This window comes from Pochonia chlamydosporia, chromosome 2, assembly GCF_001653235.2.
Source record: "Pochonia chlamydosporia 170 chromosome 2, whole genome shotgun sequence".
Classification (NCBI taxonomy): domain Eukaryota; kingdom Fungi; phylum Ascomycota; class Sordariomycetes; order Hypocreales; family Clavicipitaceae; genus Pochonia; species Pochonia chlamydosporia.
In genome coordinates this window covers 2,296,505-2,312,638 of record NC_035791.1, presented here as the reverse complement: position 1 = coordinate 2,312,638, position 16,134 = coordinate 2,296,505, and the positions used below count along the sequence as shown (strand labels likewise).

The window sequence follows — 16,134 nt, the reverse complement described above, 5'->3', positions numbered from 1 at the left end:
AAGCACGCCTAGCTAAATGGCGCATCTTGTAAAATTATCTAGTGTAAACATCTTTGTACAGCATGCCAATGAAAATGGCAACATTCTCCCATCTGCACCCAACATCATGTGTACTCTTACGGTTTTCACTTCCTTTGGCGTCAGCGTCCATTTCAGGCTAAGGTCTCAATTCGTATGGCCGTCATTTATCACTACTAGCTTATAATAGCCCCAAGCTCTAAATACAAATAGCCAGCAAAGCATCACCGAGAGACAACACATACACCACGGCCGTTACAGAGCATAGAAATTTAGTACTTTCCCAAAAGGTTTGCCCAACGCCTCAACTCCGCTCCTTGTCCTGATATCTTTGATGCAAGCAAACACCTCGACCTCCACGCCCCGTAAGCCCCAGCCGTTCCTTGTGATCTTTGTCGGACAAAAAAATCTTCAATTTACGCTGCTCCAGTAGGCTTGGCTTGGCCTTCAACAAAGTCCAGGGCCTCTTCCTCGCTGTAGCAGTTGATGGAACTTGTCTTGTTGCGGAACGTCACACCATAGCACTTGTCTGCTACGTGGACGATTTCAGGTCGGAAGGTAGTACAGATGAACTGGGTGCCGGCTTCGTTTGAGATAGATTCGAGCAAAGCAGCAACGGCAGTACGGTATTGAGCATCCAAATTGGCGTCTACTTCGTCAAAGATGACCATGGGACTGCTCTCAGTCTGCTGGAGGGCAAAAATGAGGCAGAGGGCGCACAAACCTAAGAATAGTTAGCAATGTGATATGGGTCAGATTGGCGTGGTTCGAGACAGCTTACTCTTTTGTCCACCGCTGAGCTGTTGGATTCTCTGCTGCTCATCCAGGTGCTTCGAGTTGAACGATACACTGATGCCGACGCCAGTGTAGTTTTCTACGCTACCGCGAGCTTCCTCGTCAGATTCGTCAGGATCTTGTCGACGATCTGTTCTCCTCTGAATGACCAGGCGCCCATGCCCAGCGGGAACCAACTTCCCGAATATGGTTGCAAATTCTTTAGATACCTGCTTGAAGGTACGCTCAATGGCTTCGTCTTTGCGTCGATCCAGATGCTCAACAAGCTCCTCGATGGAATCTTGCGAAGCATCTAATTCCTTTCTTCGCTTCATGAGCTGGTCTTGTTGAGTCGTAAAGTTGTTGTATTGCTCAAAAGCCTTCTTGTTTACATGTTTGTATTTCTTTAGAGCTTCGTTGACTCGTTTCAGTTTGTTGGTAATCTAGTCTCCAATTAGCATCCAACGGCTGTTCACGCACGGCATTGCCCCGGGTCTATCAAACTCACAGTATTCGCTTCCATATTTTCGTACTTGTCGAAAGCTTCCTCGGGGAGCACGCCCAACTCTCTGATATTCTTGGCACATTCAGCAGCCTGAGCCTGAAGCAGACCCTTTCTTTGCATCGTTTTCTCCATTCTCTTTTGTTGCTTCTCTATTCTTGCGGAGATGTCGTTTTGTCGCTGCTCTCTTTCTGCCTTCTCCCCACTCAGCTGATCAACCCGGCCAGCAAGCTGTTCCATTTTCCCCTCGGTCTCCTGGAGATTAACTTCAAACGTGTGGAGAGACTTTTGAGCTTTCTTCAGCTCTCGTTGGGCCTCTTTCATCCCACCGGATGACCCGCCCGAAGCCGAGTTCTCGAATGCCTGACTGCTCAGCTGATCGAGCTTCAGTTGAAGATTCTGACGCAAATCAACCTCGAGGAACTGCTTTGTGCGCTCCAATTCTCGTCTCTGCTTGCTCAAGTCGTTCCATTGCATCTGCAATTGTTGTGAGAGGTTACTTAATTGCTCCAATTCTCGCTCTTCTGCAGGTGTAATATTCTTCTTGAATTCGGTGCCTATTTCAGCCTCGTGGGCGGCAATTTCCTCCAGGAATCCACTCAGATTCTTGTCAACCAAATCTCGGCGAACAAGGGCGGCATCGAGGTGAGATCTCTCGTTCTCAACATGAGCAGATTTGTTCCGCAACTCGTGCTTTAGCGGCTCAAAACCGTCATCCGCTTGGCGCAGTCGCTGCTCGAGCTTTTGCAGCTCAGACATGGCCCCGGTGATTTCTTGATCTTTGTGCTCAATCTGCTTTCGCAAGTCCCGCGATTGGGAGACAAGATTGTCAAACTCTTGTCGCCATTTATTCGCAGAATGTACAGCTTCCAGTCGTGACTTGCGAGGATCAATATATCCACCAGTCATTGCACCTCGTTTATTAGTGGTATCACCTTCAGCAGTGATACCATCTACTCCATGGCTTCGGGCATACTGAGAAGCGACTGCCAAGTTGATACAGACAACTGTCTTGCCAAAGACCTGCTGGAACGCTTTTTCAAATTTGGGGTCGTATTGAATCTTGCTTATCAGGGGAACAGCATCATTCGAGCGGGGAAACGTTATTTGTCTGGGTCGCAACTGAGCCAAGGGCATAAACGTTACTCGGCCTCCATGTTGTTTGAATAGTATATCCGCCAGGTACGTGGCGGTATCGGCATTGTCGACGACATAATGGAACAAACTGGAGCCGGCAGTCTGTTCAACTGGCAGTCGGTATGCTTCACTCACCTCAAGCAGGTCAGCAAGTGTTCCGTATGCACCAGGGATATCTTGCTCCAGCTTAAGACGACGGATAGTGGCCAAACCCCGGGCTGTCGCGCCATCAACTGTGTGGGACATTTCCCTTTCGGCCTGCTCTTTTTCTTGCCTGGCGTTTGCAATGACGGAGTTGAGTTTGTCCTCTTCGCGGCGGATGAGTTTCCTCTCGTCGTTTAGTTTGTCTAGGTGAACTCTCGCCTGCGTTGCGTCATCTGCCAATTGGACCCGGTCACCGCTCCAGTTGGCGAGTCGGGATCGCAATTCAGCAACCTCCTTCTCCGTCTGATCAATGGATTTTTGGACCCTGGCAACCTCTTCCTCGGCTTCGAGCTTATTGGCCTTTTGCGCGCTCATTGTCATATTCAGCTCTTGAACTTCAGACTTTAGCCAAGTGTCACGCTCTGACTTATTCTTAAAGCGTGAGCCGCGCGACTGCTTGGCGAAAAGGCGAGCCCGCGACGCTTCCGCTGTGTCCAGTTGCCTTCTCACGTCATCCTCCTGCTGCTTCTTCTTTTGATAGTCGGGAAGGATCTTGGTCAGCTGCTTTTCCTTCTGTGACTTCTCCGCTTGTACGGATTGTAATTCGGCATCGTGCTGCGACCGAGCTTGCTCTAGAGCAGACTGGCCGTCCTTGAGATTCTTTACTTTGAGTTCCACCTTGGCTAGAGCCTTGGCACCGTCTCGCCTATCTTCTTCGTGTTGGCGGCGATCAATCTGAAGCAATTCCAGCTCCCGCTGCAGGGTGTGAATCTCGGTATCGAGCTTTGATATGGCTTTTTCTCCTTTGAGGAATTCTGAGCGGCTCGAGTCGCTGGTATCAAGGCCATCTTGTCTAGCGTTATCGATATCCTCCAGGGCAGACTGAATAGTCACCTGTTCTCGGTGATGATATGCATACTCGAGACATCGCCGCTCTCTGTCCTTGTCTTGGAAGCCTCGCAGCTCTTCCTTTTCTTCCTCAAGTTCGCTCAGGCGCTCTTTGATGTACTCCAACAGCTCGTCAATTTTCTCCCGCTTGTTGTTGGTTTCGTTCATGATCTTGAGCGATTCGGCACGCCGTGCTTCGTACACGTGTGTGCCAGCAACTTCCTTCAGTAGGTTAAGTCTGTCGGACTCTTTCATATTTGTCAATGCTGTAACGCGACCTTGTGGCACAATGTAGTAAGGGTTTGAGCGCGAAAATCCGGCGGCCTCAAGGAGGTTCATGACATCTGTCTTGGTTACAACCTTGCGATCCACGGAGTACTCATCCTTCTTCAGACCAATGGTGCGGCGCAAGACAACTTCCTTGTTGCCTGTGGGAAAGCGATCGTCGCTGTTGTCGAAAATGATCTCGACATATGCAGACATGACGGCCGAGCCGGAACCTTCGTGGAGGAGGCCTTGCCGCTCCTCACGACTCATTTGGGTGTAGGCATCGCTGAGGACAAATCGCATCGCCGCGAAGAAGTTACTTTTTCCGGAGCCATTGCGGCCAACGATGACGTTAGTTTTGGGCGAGAAGGGCTCAATGACGGTTTGCTCCTTGTAGCTATGAAAAAAGGTCAGCGCATTGCGATCTGTCTGTTGACAGGTGATGATGAGGCAAACCTCTTGAAGCCCTGGATGATGATCTGTTTAATATACATATTGAGCTGCGCTGGCGCTGACGCGCAACATCTGAGGGGCCAGAGAGCAACAATCTGAACTTGGCCCAGAAATTTGTGGTGATGCGAGGTCAACGTCTAAATGCGATGCGACGCGTCTCTTGCCTACCCGTGATTAAACAGTGGGCGGTCGCGTTGAGGGACGAGCTGACTGATCTGATGCCTGAGGCTGGAATGCCATATGTTAAGCTACCCTATACCTCCGGGGCGCTCGTCTAGTGCCCAGCTTGTAGTGTGTTTTTACGGAGCTGTTATAATTTCATGGGCCTTACAAGCATGCTTCGATGCTTTTTTGTGTATTCTTTTATTGCCTGGTGCATGGAGGTACGTTGGGCTCTTCCACGGTGAGTGCCGTTCGAGAGTATCGTGGGTACTTGTTATCAAGTATCGGAATTGACTACGATAGGCACCATAAGGTCTGGCGAGACAGACATATCTGGCAAGCTCAAGTACGGAGGTAGGGTCACGTCAAATGTGAAAAGGAGCTCCAAAAAGTCTAGCTCATAGGAAAGAAATATAAGCACACTTTTACAACTCGAATTCGTAGATTTCGTTGATGCACTCGTTCCTTTCCGAAGCATGTCCACCTTGCTGGCCACCCTCACTCACCCTGGCTGGTCCCTCGGCAGTTCAAATGGGTCCAGTCCAGATGTCCAATTGATGTCTGGTCTGGTGCACGGTTGACCCGCTCTGTTGTGTCCCACCTGCCACAGCCGAAGACTTGCTTCAATGTTCCATGTCAAGTCCCTTTTCATCCCTCTCCTCACATGTGCTACGGAGGTTACAACGGGTAAATTGTTTGCTTTTGTCTCGCACCCGAACCCAGGGACGTGTCTGTGGCACATCATCGAAAGATGATGACTAAAGCAGAGAGATACAGAGAAGGTCCTAAAGCAGGAGAACGCCTAACATGCCTGTCGTATACTGACGAGTGTGAGATTTTAGGTCTCGCATAAGAACAAAGACCTCAATCACAATAAAAGGTATGGTTGACACCGAAATACTGTACAGATCAAGAGCGAAGGTAGAACAGCGTCTCCCGGAACTCTAGCAAGTGTCCCCCGGTTGGTATCACCTTTGGAATCGTCCGTGAGCCGCAGGGCACACAGTCTGGCCCGAGGCATCAAATGGCGCTCATAATGCATGTCTTGTCTGCATAATCGGGACTCCCTGAAGGTAAGCGATTCAGATACATACCTGGGTAGCAAAAACCCAAGGCCGGCCAGGTCCCATGGCAGCCTTGGAAGCCGACAGTAGGGCTGACTGAGCACGCTGTCCCGACTGTAGAATCCTGGCAGCAGGTGAACATTGAAGAGACGAACTTGTCCGAAAGACTTCAAATATTGACACTTTTCTCACCAAGAGGAACTAAGGCGCTGGATCCTTAGGCATCCAATTCAACCTAAGCCTCCCAATGTGCAAAGCCTACATCCACGGATCCAAGGGTTCCACAGCTGAGTTCAATATACCAAATGTACACGACGAGAGCAGCCGAGGGACCCGATAGGTAGGACATGGAACTTGATGGCCGTGGCCATTGTTTGCATAAGGGCGACCGACCATGGCGTCCATAATAAAAGTTATCAATAAAGGTGTATGTGGACAGAAGAGAACTATCGACCTAGCAAATCATACCTCTCGCACAGGAGAAGTACATCCATGGGGAAAAAAAAAAAATCGAAGACAAGGAGAAAAAAGGTAGATGGCGGAGCTTGGCAGCCCCATGGTTTGGCAACTACAACAATAATGTAACTTGAATGGGTCAAGTTGGTGTCAAGAAGCTGTCTGTCTGGACATGGAGTCAAGTGCATGTGTGCACAAGGCAATGTGTCACATCTCAGGGGTCCAGCGATGGGCGAATGAGAAGCGCAGTAAAAAAAAAATGTTGGACAGAAGGGCAGTGACCTGCCTGGTCAGCAAGGACTGGACTTAAGGTAGACCAGCCACAAAAAACCACAACAAAGGACCAAGAGGCGAAACAGACAAGAGGCTCCACGAGAAAGATAAAAAAAAAAGACTCACAAAATGATATATTGTTGCGACCTGTTCGGCCAAAGTCGCCTACCTAGGTACTGTACTGTATGCATGAGGCTCTGTGAGGCAAGGCGAGTCAGATGGTTGAATGCACGGGATGAGCAGAGAGCACAGGAATGGGAAACACACTTGACAACAGGGACAGAACAGGGGCGACATGGACGGATCAATGATGCAAGTGTCTCTCAGGTGAGGGAGACAACTGGATGAAGATGGCCTTGGATCAAATGTCTTGTCTGTATTTTTTCCAGAGCATGCTCTGAGCTTTGGCTTTGACAATGGGTCAGTTCTGGTCTCAAGAATGAACTTGACCAGGCACAACATTGAACCCGATGTGGCCCATTTGCCATTTGCTCTAGTGAGCAAATTGGCCCAAGCTTCCTGCAATGGGAGATAGATGCACGGGGTACATGCAAGTACGTACCCAGGCCTGGCCACAGGACTGGACAGGACTGGACAGGACTGGTCAAGACCAGTTGACTGGACACTTGGGCGTGAGGCACTGGAGCTGGTGCGGAGCCCACACTCGACTTGCTCCAGAAAGCACGAACGAAACGGGGCTAGCCACACCAAGAGGGAAATTAAGCGAAACACAGCGACAGAAACCGTTGGTTGGCGTGGCGGGCGGCGCGTGCTGGCGTGTATAAAAATACAGGACACACATTATACAAAGACCGGGCCTGCCCTCCACTCGATTTCTCCCGCTCCGTTGCCCGTCTCGCCCGTCACCTGTCTGGTCCCCCCCTCCTTCCCTGCCTCACCACAGCCGAGTCAGCAAATATTCAGCTGCACTCTCGCACCGCCGCAGCCGCCACACCTTGTCAAAGCTGCGCGCCACAGTAGCACTTCACCATTCCTCTCGACCTCGTCTCTGCCAGCTGCTTTTTTCTTGGCATAGCAAGTGTGTGCAGCTGCATTCCCTTGGTCACGACTTCCTCCAACGTCGTCACTTCTAGAGGTACCAGACACTTTTTTTGACACCAACCTAGGGACATATCAAGGCTTTGCATCTCAAGCTGGGAATAATACCTGATGTTTTTCTTTCTTTCTTCTGAAATTCTTTTTTAATTCTACGCATTGTCGACTCATGCTCATTTCCCCTGGCACATTGCCCACCTGACACATGCTAGTGCTTGCTCTTTATGCATGAGCCTTAGTGCAAGTGATCTAGCAACCTGCACGTCTGTTGCTCCACTTCATCGCAAGTTTTAAATCTATACACGGGCCCTGATATCAGTTTGCGGTATCAAGCATCGAGCTACCATCAGACTTGGCATTAGTATTGATTGCTGTCATTGGCGATTCACCCGTCGCTTCTCTGGGGTGCAGTGCGAGGGCCTTTCGTCCAGTAACTGCACCTCGACAACGGCGCTTTCGACAATTCGCTTCTTCCTTTCACCCAACGTTATGACTGGAGGCATCGTATCACATTAATCAATTTTAATTTTTCTTAATTCGACACAATGGCATCCAGACTGGACAGGCTGGTGACTATCCTCGAAACGGGAAGCACCAGACTGATACGAGAAACCGCTGTCAACCAGCTTGCAGATTGGCAAAAACAACACCCCGATGAACTGTTTAACCTCTTGTCCCGCGTTGTTCCCTACCTGCGTCACAAGGATTGGGAAACCCGCAGCACCGCAGCCAAGGCTATCGGCAAAATCGTTGAAAATGCCCCTCTCTATGACCCCAATGAGGAAGATGCTCTTCCAGCGCCAAAGAAGGAAGAGGATACTGGCGAGAATGGCCACATCAAGAAAGAAGAGGGCGATAAGGATACTCTCCTCACCGAAGATGACCTACTCAAGTTTGAGTCCCTTAATGTTCACTCAATATTAAATTACGGGAGAGAACTGCTCCGTGGCGGTGGTATCGAATACAACTTAGCTGCACTTGATCCCCAAGCGAGACTAGAGCATCAGAAGAAAACTCTACTAGGCCGACTTGGCTTGTTGGGACGCAAATTTGAGGACGAGGAGATGCCTGTTGTCGCCGACAGTCAGGCTGTGCCCATGACCCCCATCGAAGGTAGCAATGGGAATGGAATTACTCGAAGCGACAGCATATCTCAGAGTCAAGGTGGAGAGGACTCACAACTCAGCTCAAGACAACTCAATGTACTGAAACGAAAACGAAAGAGAGAGGCGATGAAGGCCTCTCAAGGTAAAGGAGGGTTTGGCGACCTTTCGCTGCGACGCTCTACCACTGCCGGATCTGAGGGTCTAGGCGCTGACGAAACTCCCATGGCAGAAGGAGAATCCAAGAAGAATGGCAAGATGAATGACTATTTTAACCTCGACCGGCCCTCCGATGTCGACGAAGGAACCAAAGTTGTTAGCGAATTTAAGGGCCCTGTCATACCTATCAAATCGGAACTGGAGGCGGAAGATACCATGGAAGGTGCTGAGTGGCCATATGAACGACTGTGTGACTTTCTCAAGATCGACCTGTTCGATCCGTCGTGGGAAACCCGTCATGGCGCGGCAATGGGCCTGAGAGAAGTCATCAGGGTCCATGGTGGAGGCGCTGGAAGAATACGTGGGAAGGGCATGGAGGATAATGAATCCCTGAATAAGAAGTGGTTGGATGACCTTGCCTGCCGGCTTTGCTCTGTATTGATGTTGGATCGATTTACCGATTACAGTTCAGACACCTCGGTGGCGCCTATAAGGGAGACCATAGGCCAGACACTTGGTTCAGCCTTGAAGCACATTCCTTCCACCTCGGTTTATGACATTTACCGGATCTTATATCGCATGGTGATGCAGGAGGACCTCGAATTAGAGCGCCCGGTCTGGGCTGTGTGCCATGGTGGCATGGTCGGACTCCGATACGTCGTTGCTGTGAGAAAGGACCTCCTTTTGCAGGATGGCGACATGATCGATGGCATCATCAAGGCAGTTATGAAGGGTCTGGGTGATATGGACGACGATGTGAGATCCGTGAGCGCTGCAACCCTTATTCCTATGGCAAAGGAATTTGTCACGATGCGCCCGGATCAGCTGGATGGATTGACAAGTATTGTTTGGGAGAGTCTTTCCAATCTTGGCGACGATCTCAGCGCAAGCACTGGGCGCATCATGGACCTTCTCGCCACCTTGTGTGGCTTCCCGGAAGTCCTAGAGGCTATGAAGGCATCCGCAGCACAGGATGAGGAGAGATCCTTCACTCTGCTCGTGCCACGTTTGTACCCCTTCCTCCGTCATACCATCACGTCTGTGCGTCTCGCCGTATTGAAGGCCTTGCTTACGTTTGCCAACCTTGGCGATGATACTTCACACGGCTGGCTTAATGGCCGAATTCTTCGACTCATTTTCCAAAACATCCTCGTCGAAAGGGATGTAGAGACACTTAACATGTCGTTGGAGTTGTGGAATGCCCTGGTCGGCACCTTGGCGAAGAACCCAGCCGTTCTCGCAGACGAGTTTGCACCTCACATTGACCCCCTCATGGAACTTACGCTACACCCGATCGGCGTCTCGCGAAATCCTATCCCGATGAATGCAACTCTCTTCCAAAAACCTTCAGGTGGAACCTACTCGGCACAGGGCATGGGTCCCCCATCCGGTCGACGACTGTCCTCTCCCGATGGTGCAGATAGAGCGCCTAAGCGACGTCGCAAGTCTACCAAAGCTGAAGAGCCCGTGTCGACAGGAATGACTCACGATGTCGATGGCCATATGATGCAAGGTGACGTTGACTTGGTAGGCATGGACGTGCTAATTCGATCTCGGGTGTCAGCAGCCAGTGCCATGGGCAAAATCATGTCCCTTGTACCATCGTCAAATCTCGATGATTACGATGCCCTGCTGGTGCCTGGTTTGACTTCTGCCTTCTCTTCCACGCAGCTTACTGCCTGCTTGGTTGTGGATGAATTTGCCAAGAGCTGTGCAACCGCAGACGAACCTGCTCGATACACTGAACAGCTGCAGCGCATAGTCGAGCTCGAAAGACCTTCATCATATAGAGATTTGGTCAATTTTGTGCAACGCGCCAGAACCCAATGCCAGCAGCTCATCCACCTGTTCCGTGATCATGGTAAAGTATCGCACGGCAAGCTTCCAGTTCTTCCAGTCGTCGTTCAAGGCGAGCCAGAAGCAGGACCAAGTGCCTTTTCAATTGCCACAGCAGAAAAGTGTGTCGGGGATGATTTCGAGAGGCTCAAGAAGATAATGCCTCCTGGACAGCGCCTAATAGCTAGCCAGCAGCTGGCTGAGGCTAGAAATGTCGCAGTAGCGGCCATTGGGGAAGCCAAAGCGTTCAAAGACGCGCGTGATACCAGGATCAAAGCCGGCGCTGCTTGTGCCATGGTTGCAATGAAGCTGCTTCCTAAGAAGCCAAGCCCGTTGATCAAAGGTATCATGGACTCGGTCAAAACCGAAGAGAACCAGCTCCTCCAAAACCGGTCATCGGCAACTATTGCGAGGCTTGTACAGCTCTTCGCTGAAAAGGGCCGGAAGGGGCCTGCTGATAAAGTTGTCGCCAATCTTGTCAAGTTCTCCTGTGTGGAGGTTGCCGAGACGCCAGAATTCCCTGTTCATGCCGCCAAGACCTCCTGCATCCTCTCCATGCAAAAGGAGGAAGATAGAGTCGATCACCCTGATGCTGCCAAGTGGGCCAAGGAAGCTAAAGCTGCTAGAATTACACGACGCGGTGCCAAGGAGGCTCTTGAGATTTTGTCAAAAGCGTACGGGGCAACCTTGCTGGAAACAGTTCCAAGTCTTCGAAGCTTCATGGAAGAGCCCATGGTCAGGGCCTTCTCCGGCGACCTCCCGACAGAAGCCAAGGACCCTGAGAATGTCTTTGGCCAAGAGATCGTCGATGCCATGTCCGTCATCCGAACGATGACTCCAACTCTGGACGTTGCCCTGCGTCCTTTCGTCATGAAAATGTTGCCCCTTGTTATCAAGGCACTTCACTCGGAGCTCTCGGTGTTCCGGTACATGGCAGCCAAGTGTCTTGCCACAATCTGCAGTGTAATTACGGTGGAAGGCATGACTGCTCTCGTTGAAAAGGTTCTCCCGTCAATTACCAATCCCTTGGATCTGAACTTCCGCCAGGGCGTCACTGAGGCCATCTACCACTTGATCGCAGTCATGGGTGACGCCATCTTGCCATATGTTATCTTCCTCATTGTACCCGTTCTTGGCCGAATGAGCGACTCCGACAACGAGATTCGACTTATCGCAACAACGTCGTTTGCAACTTTGGTGAAGCTTGTTCCGCTGGAAGCGGGCATTCCTGACCCCCCTGGCCTGTCTGAAGAACTCCTCAAGGGCCGAGACCGGGAGCGAACTTTTATTGCACAACTTTTGGACCCGAAGAAAGTTGAGCAGTTCCAGATACCCGTTGCCATCAAGGCCGAACTGCGGTCCTACCAGCAAGAAGGCGTAAACTGGCTCCACTTCCTCAACAAATATCACCTTCATGGCATTCTTTGTGACGACATGGGCTTGGGCAAGACACTCCAAACCATTTGCATTGTAGCAAGCGACCATCACCAACGGCAAGAGGAATTCGCCAAGACGGGCGCTGCCGACGTTAGACGGCTACCATCCCTCATTGTCTGTCCCCCAACACTTTCTGGACATTGGCAACAAGAAATCAAGACGTATGCGCCGTTCCTTACTGTTACGGCCTATGTAGGACCGCCGGCCGAGCGCAAAACGATGAGAGATAAACTGGGGGAGACCGACATCGTGGTAACGTCGTACGACGTCTGCAGGAATGACACGGATATTCTGGACAAGCACAGCTGGAACTATGTGGTTCTTGACGAGGGCCATTTGATCAAGAATCCCAAGGCCAAGATTACTCAGGCTGTCAAGAGGCTTGCCAGCAACCACCGCCTCATCCTGACGGGCACGCCAATTCAGAACAATGTCTTGGAGCTCTGGTCCCTGTTCGACTTCCTCATGCCAGGTTTCCTCGGGGCCGAGAAGGTGTTCCTGGATCGATTCGCCAAGCCCATCGCGGCAAGCCGTTTCAGCAAGGCCTCCTCAAAGGAACAGGAAGCGGGAGCATTGGCAATTGAAGCTTTACACAAGCAAGTGCTACCATTCTTGCTGCGTCGGTTGAAGGAAGAGGTGTTGAATGACCTGCCGCCGAAGATCCTTCAAAATTACTACTGTGACCTAAGCGACCTGCAGAAGAAGTTATTTGAAGACTTCACCAAGAAGCAAGGCAAGAAGCTGCAGGCTGAGGCCGGTCGTGACGACAAGGAGGCAAAGCAGCACATTTTCCAAGCTCTGCAGTACATGCGGAAGTTATGCAATTCACCGGCGATGGTTATGAAGCCAGGCAGCCCTACCTACGACGATACGCAGAAGATCTTGCAGAAGCAAGGAACGTCGATTGAGGACACAATCCACGCACCTAAACTCACTGCCTTGAAGGACCTTTTGGTTGACTGTGGCATTGGTGGGGATGACGGGGATACTAATGATCCCCTGTATCAGCCCATCAAGCCACACAGAGCACTTATTTTCTGTCAGATGAAGGAAATGCTGGACATGGTGGAGAAGAAGGTTCTGAGAGAGCTCTTACCGTCGGTTTCTCACCTTCGATTGGATGGATCTGTTGAGGCGAATAAGAGACAGGATATTGTCAACAAGTTTAACAGTGATCCATCATACGATGTGTTACTTTTGACAACTAGTGTCGGTGGCCTCGGTCTCAATCTTACGGGTGCTGATACCGTCATTTTCGTGGAACATGACTGGAACCCGCAAAAAGATTTGCAGGCTATGGACCGAGCACACAGAATTGGACAGAAGAAGGTGGTCAACGTGTACCGACTGATTACTCGTGGCACGTTGGAAGAGAAGATTCTCAGTCTCCAACGATTCAAGATTGATGTAGCATCGACCGTGGTCAATCAGCAAAACGCGGGGCTGTCAACGATGGATACAGACCAGATTCTTGATCTATTCAACCTAGGTGACTCGGGACCAAACCTGATAACGGATAAGCCGCAAAAGGAAGTGGACGGACGAGAAGAGGACATGGTGGATATTGAGACTGGCGATGTACTGCGCCAGCCAGGTAAAAAGGCTTGGCTGGATGACCTAGGGGAACTATGGGACAATAAGCAGTACGAAGAGAGCTTTGACCTGGATGATTTCATGAAGACCATGTCATGAGGCTATTGATTCAACGCCGGAGAAGACAGAAGACAACTCGAAAGACGAGCCAACCTGTCTGTCTTTTTTTTTTCTGGATGGTAGTATCTCGGAGTACGCTGGACTTGATATTTTGGGAGCATTATTTGGACATGCCTGGCGTATAACGGCTAGCGAGTGCATTTGGGATTTTGTACAGTAAATAGTATACTATTGCAGCGGAGAATTTGTACGATTGTTCCATATGGGGCGACATGAAGTTATGAGGGAGTCTTGCCTTGGCTTCCGTTTCTCTTTTCACGTCTCAAGGGCTGATTTCGAACCATTGGGTTACTTTGTGCAACGAGGTTAAATAACACGGAATTGACTATCAACAGCTCGAAAAGGCTGATGACGGATCTGTCAATGTTGCTGAGATCTAGATGGACTCATGTGCTGACACCAGACTTGTTATTATTGTCTGGGGGGTACAAGCAGCCACAGGTAATGGACATCTGGAGGTCGATGTTGCCTGGTCAAGTCTGGCCTGCCTTGGCCTGCTGGTTCTTTTACAACATGCATGTGGGCTAAGTTACCCCGCCAAGCTCCAAGGTCAGTGCTAGAATCTTCTTGGGCTTTTGTCCCGCACTAGTCGAGAGCTTCAAGTTCCATCACCTTCTTGACGCCAGAGCAAGACAAGACATTTTTGTTTTCTCTTCTCGTGCAGCAATTTTGGCCACGTGTTTCTGTTGGACTCGAATTCGCAATCAGAATGCCAGTCGACTATAGCAAATGGGTTCGTAGTCAAGCTCCAACCCTCAAGGACCCCTCCCCCGCATGGATGAGGATGGCATCATAGTCCTGTTGCTGACTGACTTTTGTTGCAGGACGCACTGGAGCTCAGCGACGACTCCGACATTGAGGTCCATCCCAACGTTGACAAAAGATCTTTTATTCGCGCGAAGCAGAACCAAATCCACCAAGAGCGTCAACAACGGAAGCTACAAATCGAAGCATACAAATACGAACGGCTCATCCATGATGGACTTTTGAAGCGCATTTCTTCTCTGCTGGCGTCCCTCAAGGCCCATGCCTCAGAGGCAGCTGGCAGAAACCCTGGTGAAATAGCTTTCAAGGCTGTCATGGAATCGGGCGGCGACCCAAAGGACGATCAAGTTCCCCCGCGACCGGAGGGATTGCATAGCGATGGCAAGGAGCCCAAGACTTATTCGCAGATGATGGCGGCGCTGCTCGACGAAGTCAACAAAGCGTTGGATGCGAAGAAGCCTGAGGACCGATATCAGGCTATGATGACGGAGCTTGAGGGACATGTGGACAAGATTAACGAAATGCAAAGGGAGCTAACGCCGAAACTCGAGAAGCTGCTAAAAGAGGAGGGCAAGAAAATCACCAGCGCTGACATTCACACTGGATTCGATAGCTCGCACGTTGCAAAGGCGAAACCGTCTGAAAAGAAGCAAGCGTCTACGGAAGTGGAACTTTTGAATCCCAACGCTGCGGCTTCGGGCTCCCAGTCATCTGGCGAGAAGGTCAAGGTGAACGATGATGAAGATATCGAGGCATCTCCAGCAGCCAAGAAATTTGCGCAGATTGATTCCAAGGACTACGCTGCAAGTCTGCAGTTCCTCTCGCAAAACCCACAGATTGTGACCGAAAGAGAGACAGATGGTCTTTTGGTGCTGGCCTTTGATGCCGCGCTGGAGAAAAAGGATGACTATTCTCGCCAATGCGTTCACCAAGCTCTGTTACTTCAATACTGCAGACTGCTCGGGAAAGATGGCGTCGGACTTTTCTTCAAGAGGGTCACCACAAAAGGTCACCAAGCGCAGGAAGTGTTCTACAAGGACGTCCAAGACACCTACCTGCGCATTAAAAACAGGTCGAGAGAAATTCTTGCAGAGCGCGCGAAGGAACCAGAGGAAGGTGTTGAGCAAATCCAACTGCATGCTGTAGAACCAGGGACTGTTATTCAAATCAAGGTTCCTGCAGCTGATAGCCAGGACACGGATGAGCAGCGCGCTCGGGAAATCTTTGACGCATTCCAGCCGGATATGAAGAAGGCACTCGAATCAGGAGAACTGGATGAGGTGAATAGGGTTCTGGGTAAAATGAAGGTGGATGAGGCTGAAGAGTTGGTAGCCCTGTTTGGAGAGGTAAGTTGATCAAAGTGCCGTTGTGTTGAACCGGGAATGAACTGACACTTTGCCATAGGCAAATATTTTGAGTCTCGAGGAACAAATCATTGATGCTACGACAGAGGAAGGCCAGAAACAGTGGAAGGATATGGAAGCTGCTGCTAAGGCGGAAGCGGAAGCGGAAGCGGAAGTAGAAGTAGACGGACCTGCGGGCGATCCGGAATAAACTGTACGGTCTGGGGTTATGTTGATACCCGATGCATATAGGAATGGGAATATATTTCTTGGTAATTGGTCCGTGTTTGTGTTCTCTAATCGATGAAGTCCTATACAATGCTACTCAGACCACAGATACAACGGGTATATAATATCAGTACTTCGAATGCGCTCCCTTGAACTCTCATGATCTTGTGACAATCTCAATCTGCGAAAGGCTGTTCACCTATACGGGATTCTGGTATGCAAGTTACCCGCCTTCATTATTAGAGCTGTTATTGCCAGTCAGGATTCACTGTCAATTGTACATAGCGTTGACGCGAACTAGTGACTACCTTTACCGGTTTTATATTATAGTAAGTGACTATAGGAAAGGTGAACCT

The 16,134-nt window shown here is 50.3% G+C and overlaps 4 protein-coding genes across 4 annotated transcripts; 3 read left to right on the top strand and 1 right to left on the bottom strand.

Annotated features, from left to right (window-relative positions):
• Window positions 1-434: 434 nt before the first annotated feature.
• On the bottom strand, window positions 435-4,224 carry VFPPC_02818 (chromosome segregation protein sudA; the record flags this gene model as incomplete). The annotated part of the gene is made up of 4 exons (XM_018282406.1): window positions 435-742; window positions 800-1,235; window positions 1,301-4,127; window positions 4,187-4,224. The coding sequence occupies 4 exons, from the start codon at window positions 4,222-4,224 to the stop codon at window positions 435-437; spliced, it is 3,609 nt and encodes a 1,202-aa protein (XP_018146872.1).
• Window positions 4,225-6,327: 2,103 nt separating this feature from the next.
• VFPPC_15568 (hypothetical protein) lies at window positions 6,328-6,486 on the top strand (the record flags this gene model as incomplete). Its single annotated transcript, XM_018293321.1, has 1 exon — window positions 6,328-6,486. One exon carries the CDS (start codon window positions 6,328-6,330, stop codon window positions 6,484-6,486), a length of 159 nt encoding a protein of 52 aa, XP_018146870.1.
• A 1,253-nt stretch (window positions 6,487-7,739) lies between these two features.
• Window positions 7,740-13,421, top strand: VFPPC_02816 (TBP associated factor; the record flags this gene model as incomplete). The annotated part of the gene is made up of 1 exon (XM_018282404.1): window positions 7,740-13,421. One exon carries the CDS (start codon window positions 7,740-7,742, stop codon window positions 13,419-13,421), a length of 5,682 nt encoding a protein of 1,893 aa, XP_018146869.1.
• Window positions 13,422-14,151: 730 nt separating this feature from the next.
• On the top strand, window positions 14,152-15,761 carry VFPPC_02815 (Hsp90 co-chaperone Cdc37; the record flags this gene model as incomplete). Its single annotated transcript, XM_018282403.1, has 3 exons — window positions 14,152-14,175; window positions 14,267-15,553; window positions 15,612-15,761. 3 exons carry the CDS (start codon window positions 14,152-14,154, stop codon window positions 15,759-15,761), a joined length of 1,461 nt encoding a protein of 486 aa, XP_018146868.1.
• Window positions 15,762-16,134: the final 373 nt, after the last annotated feature.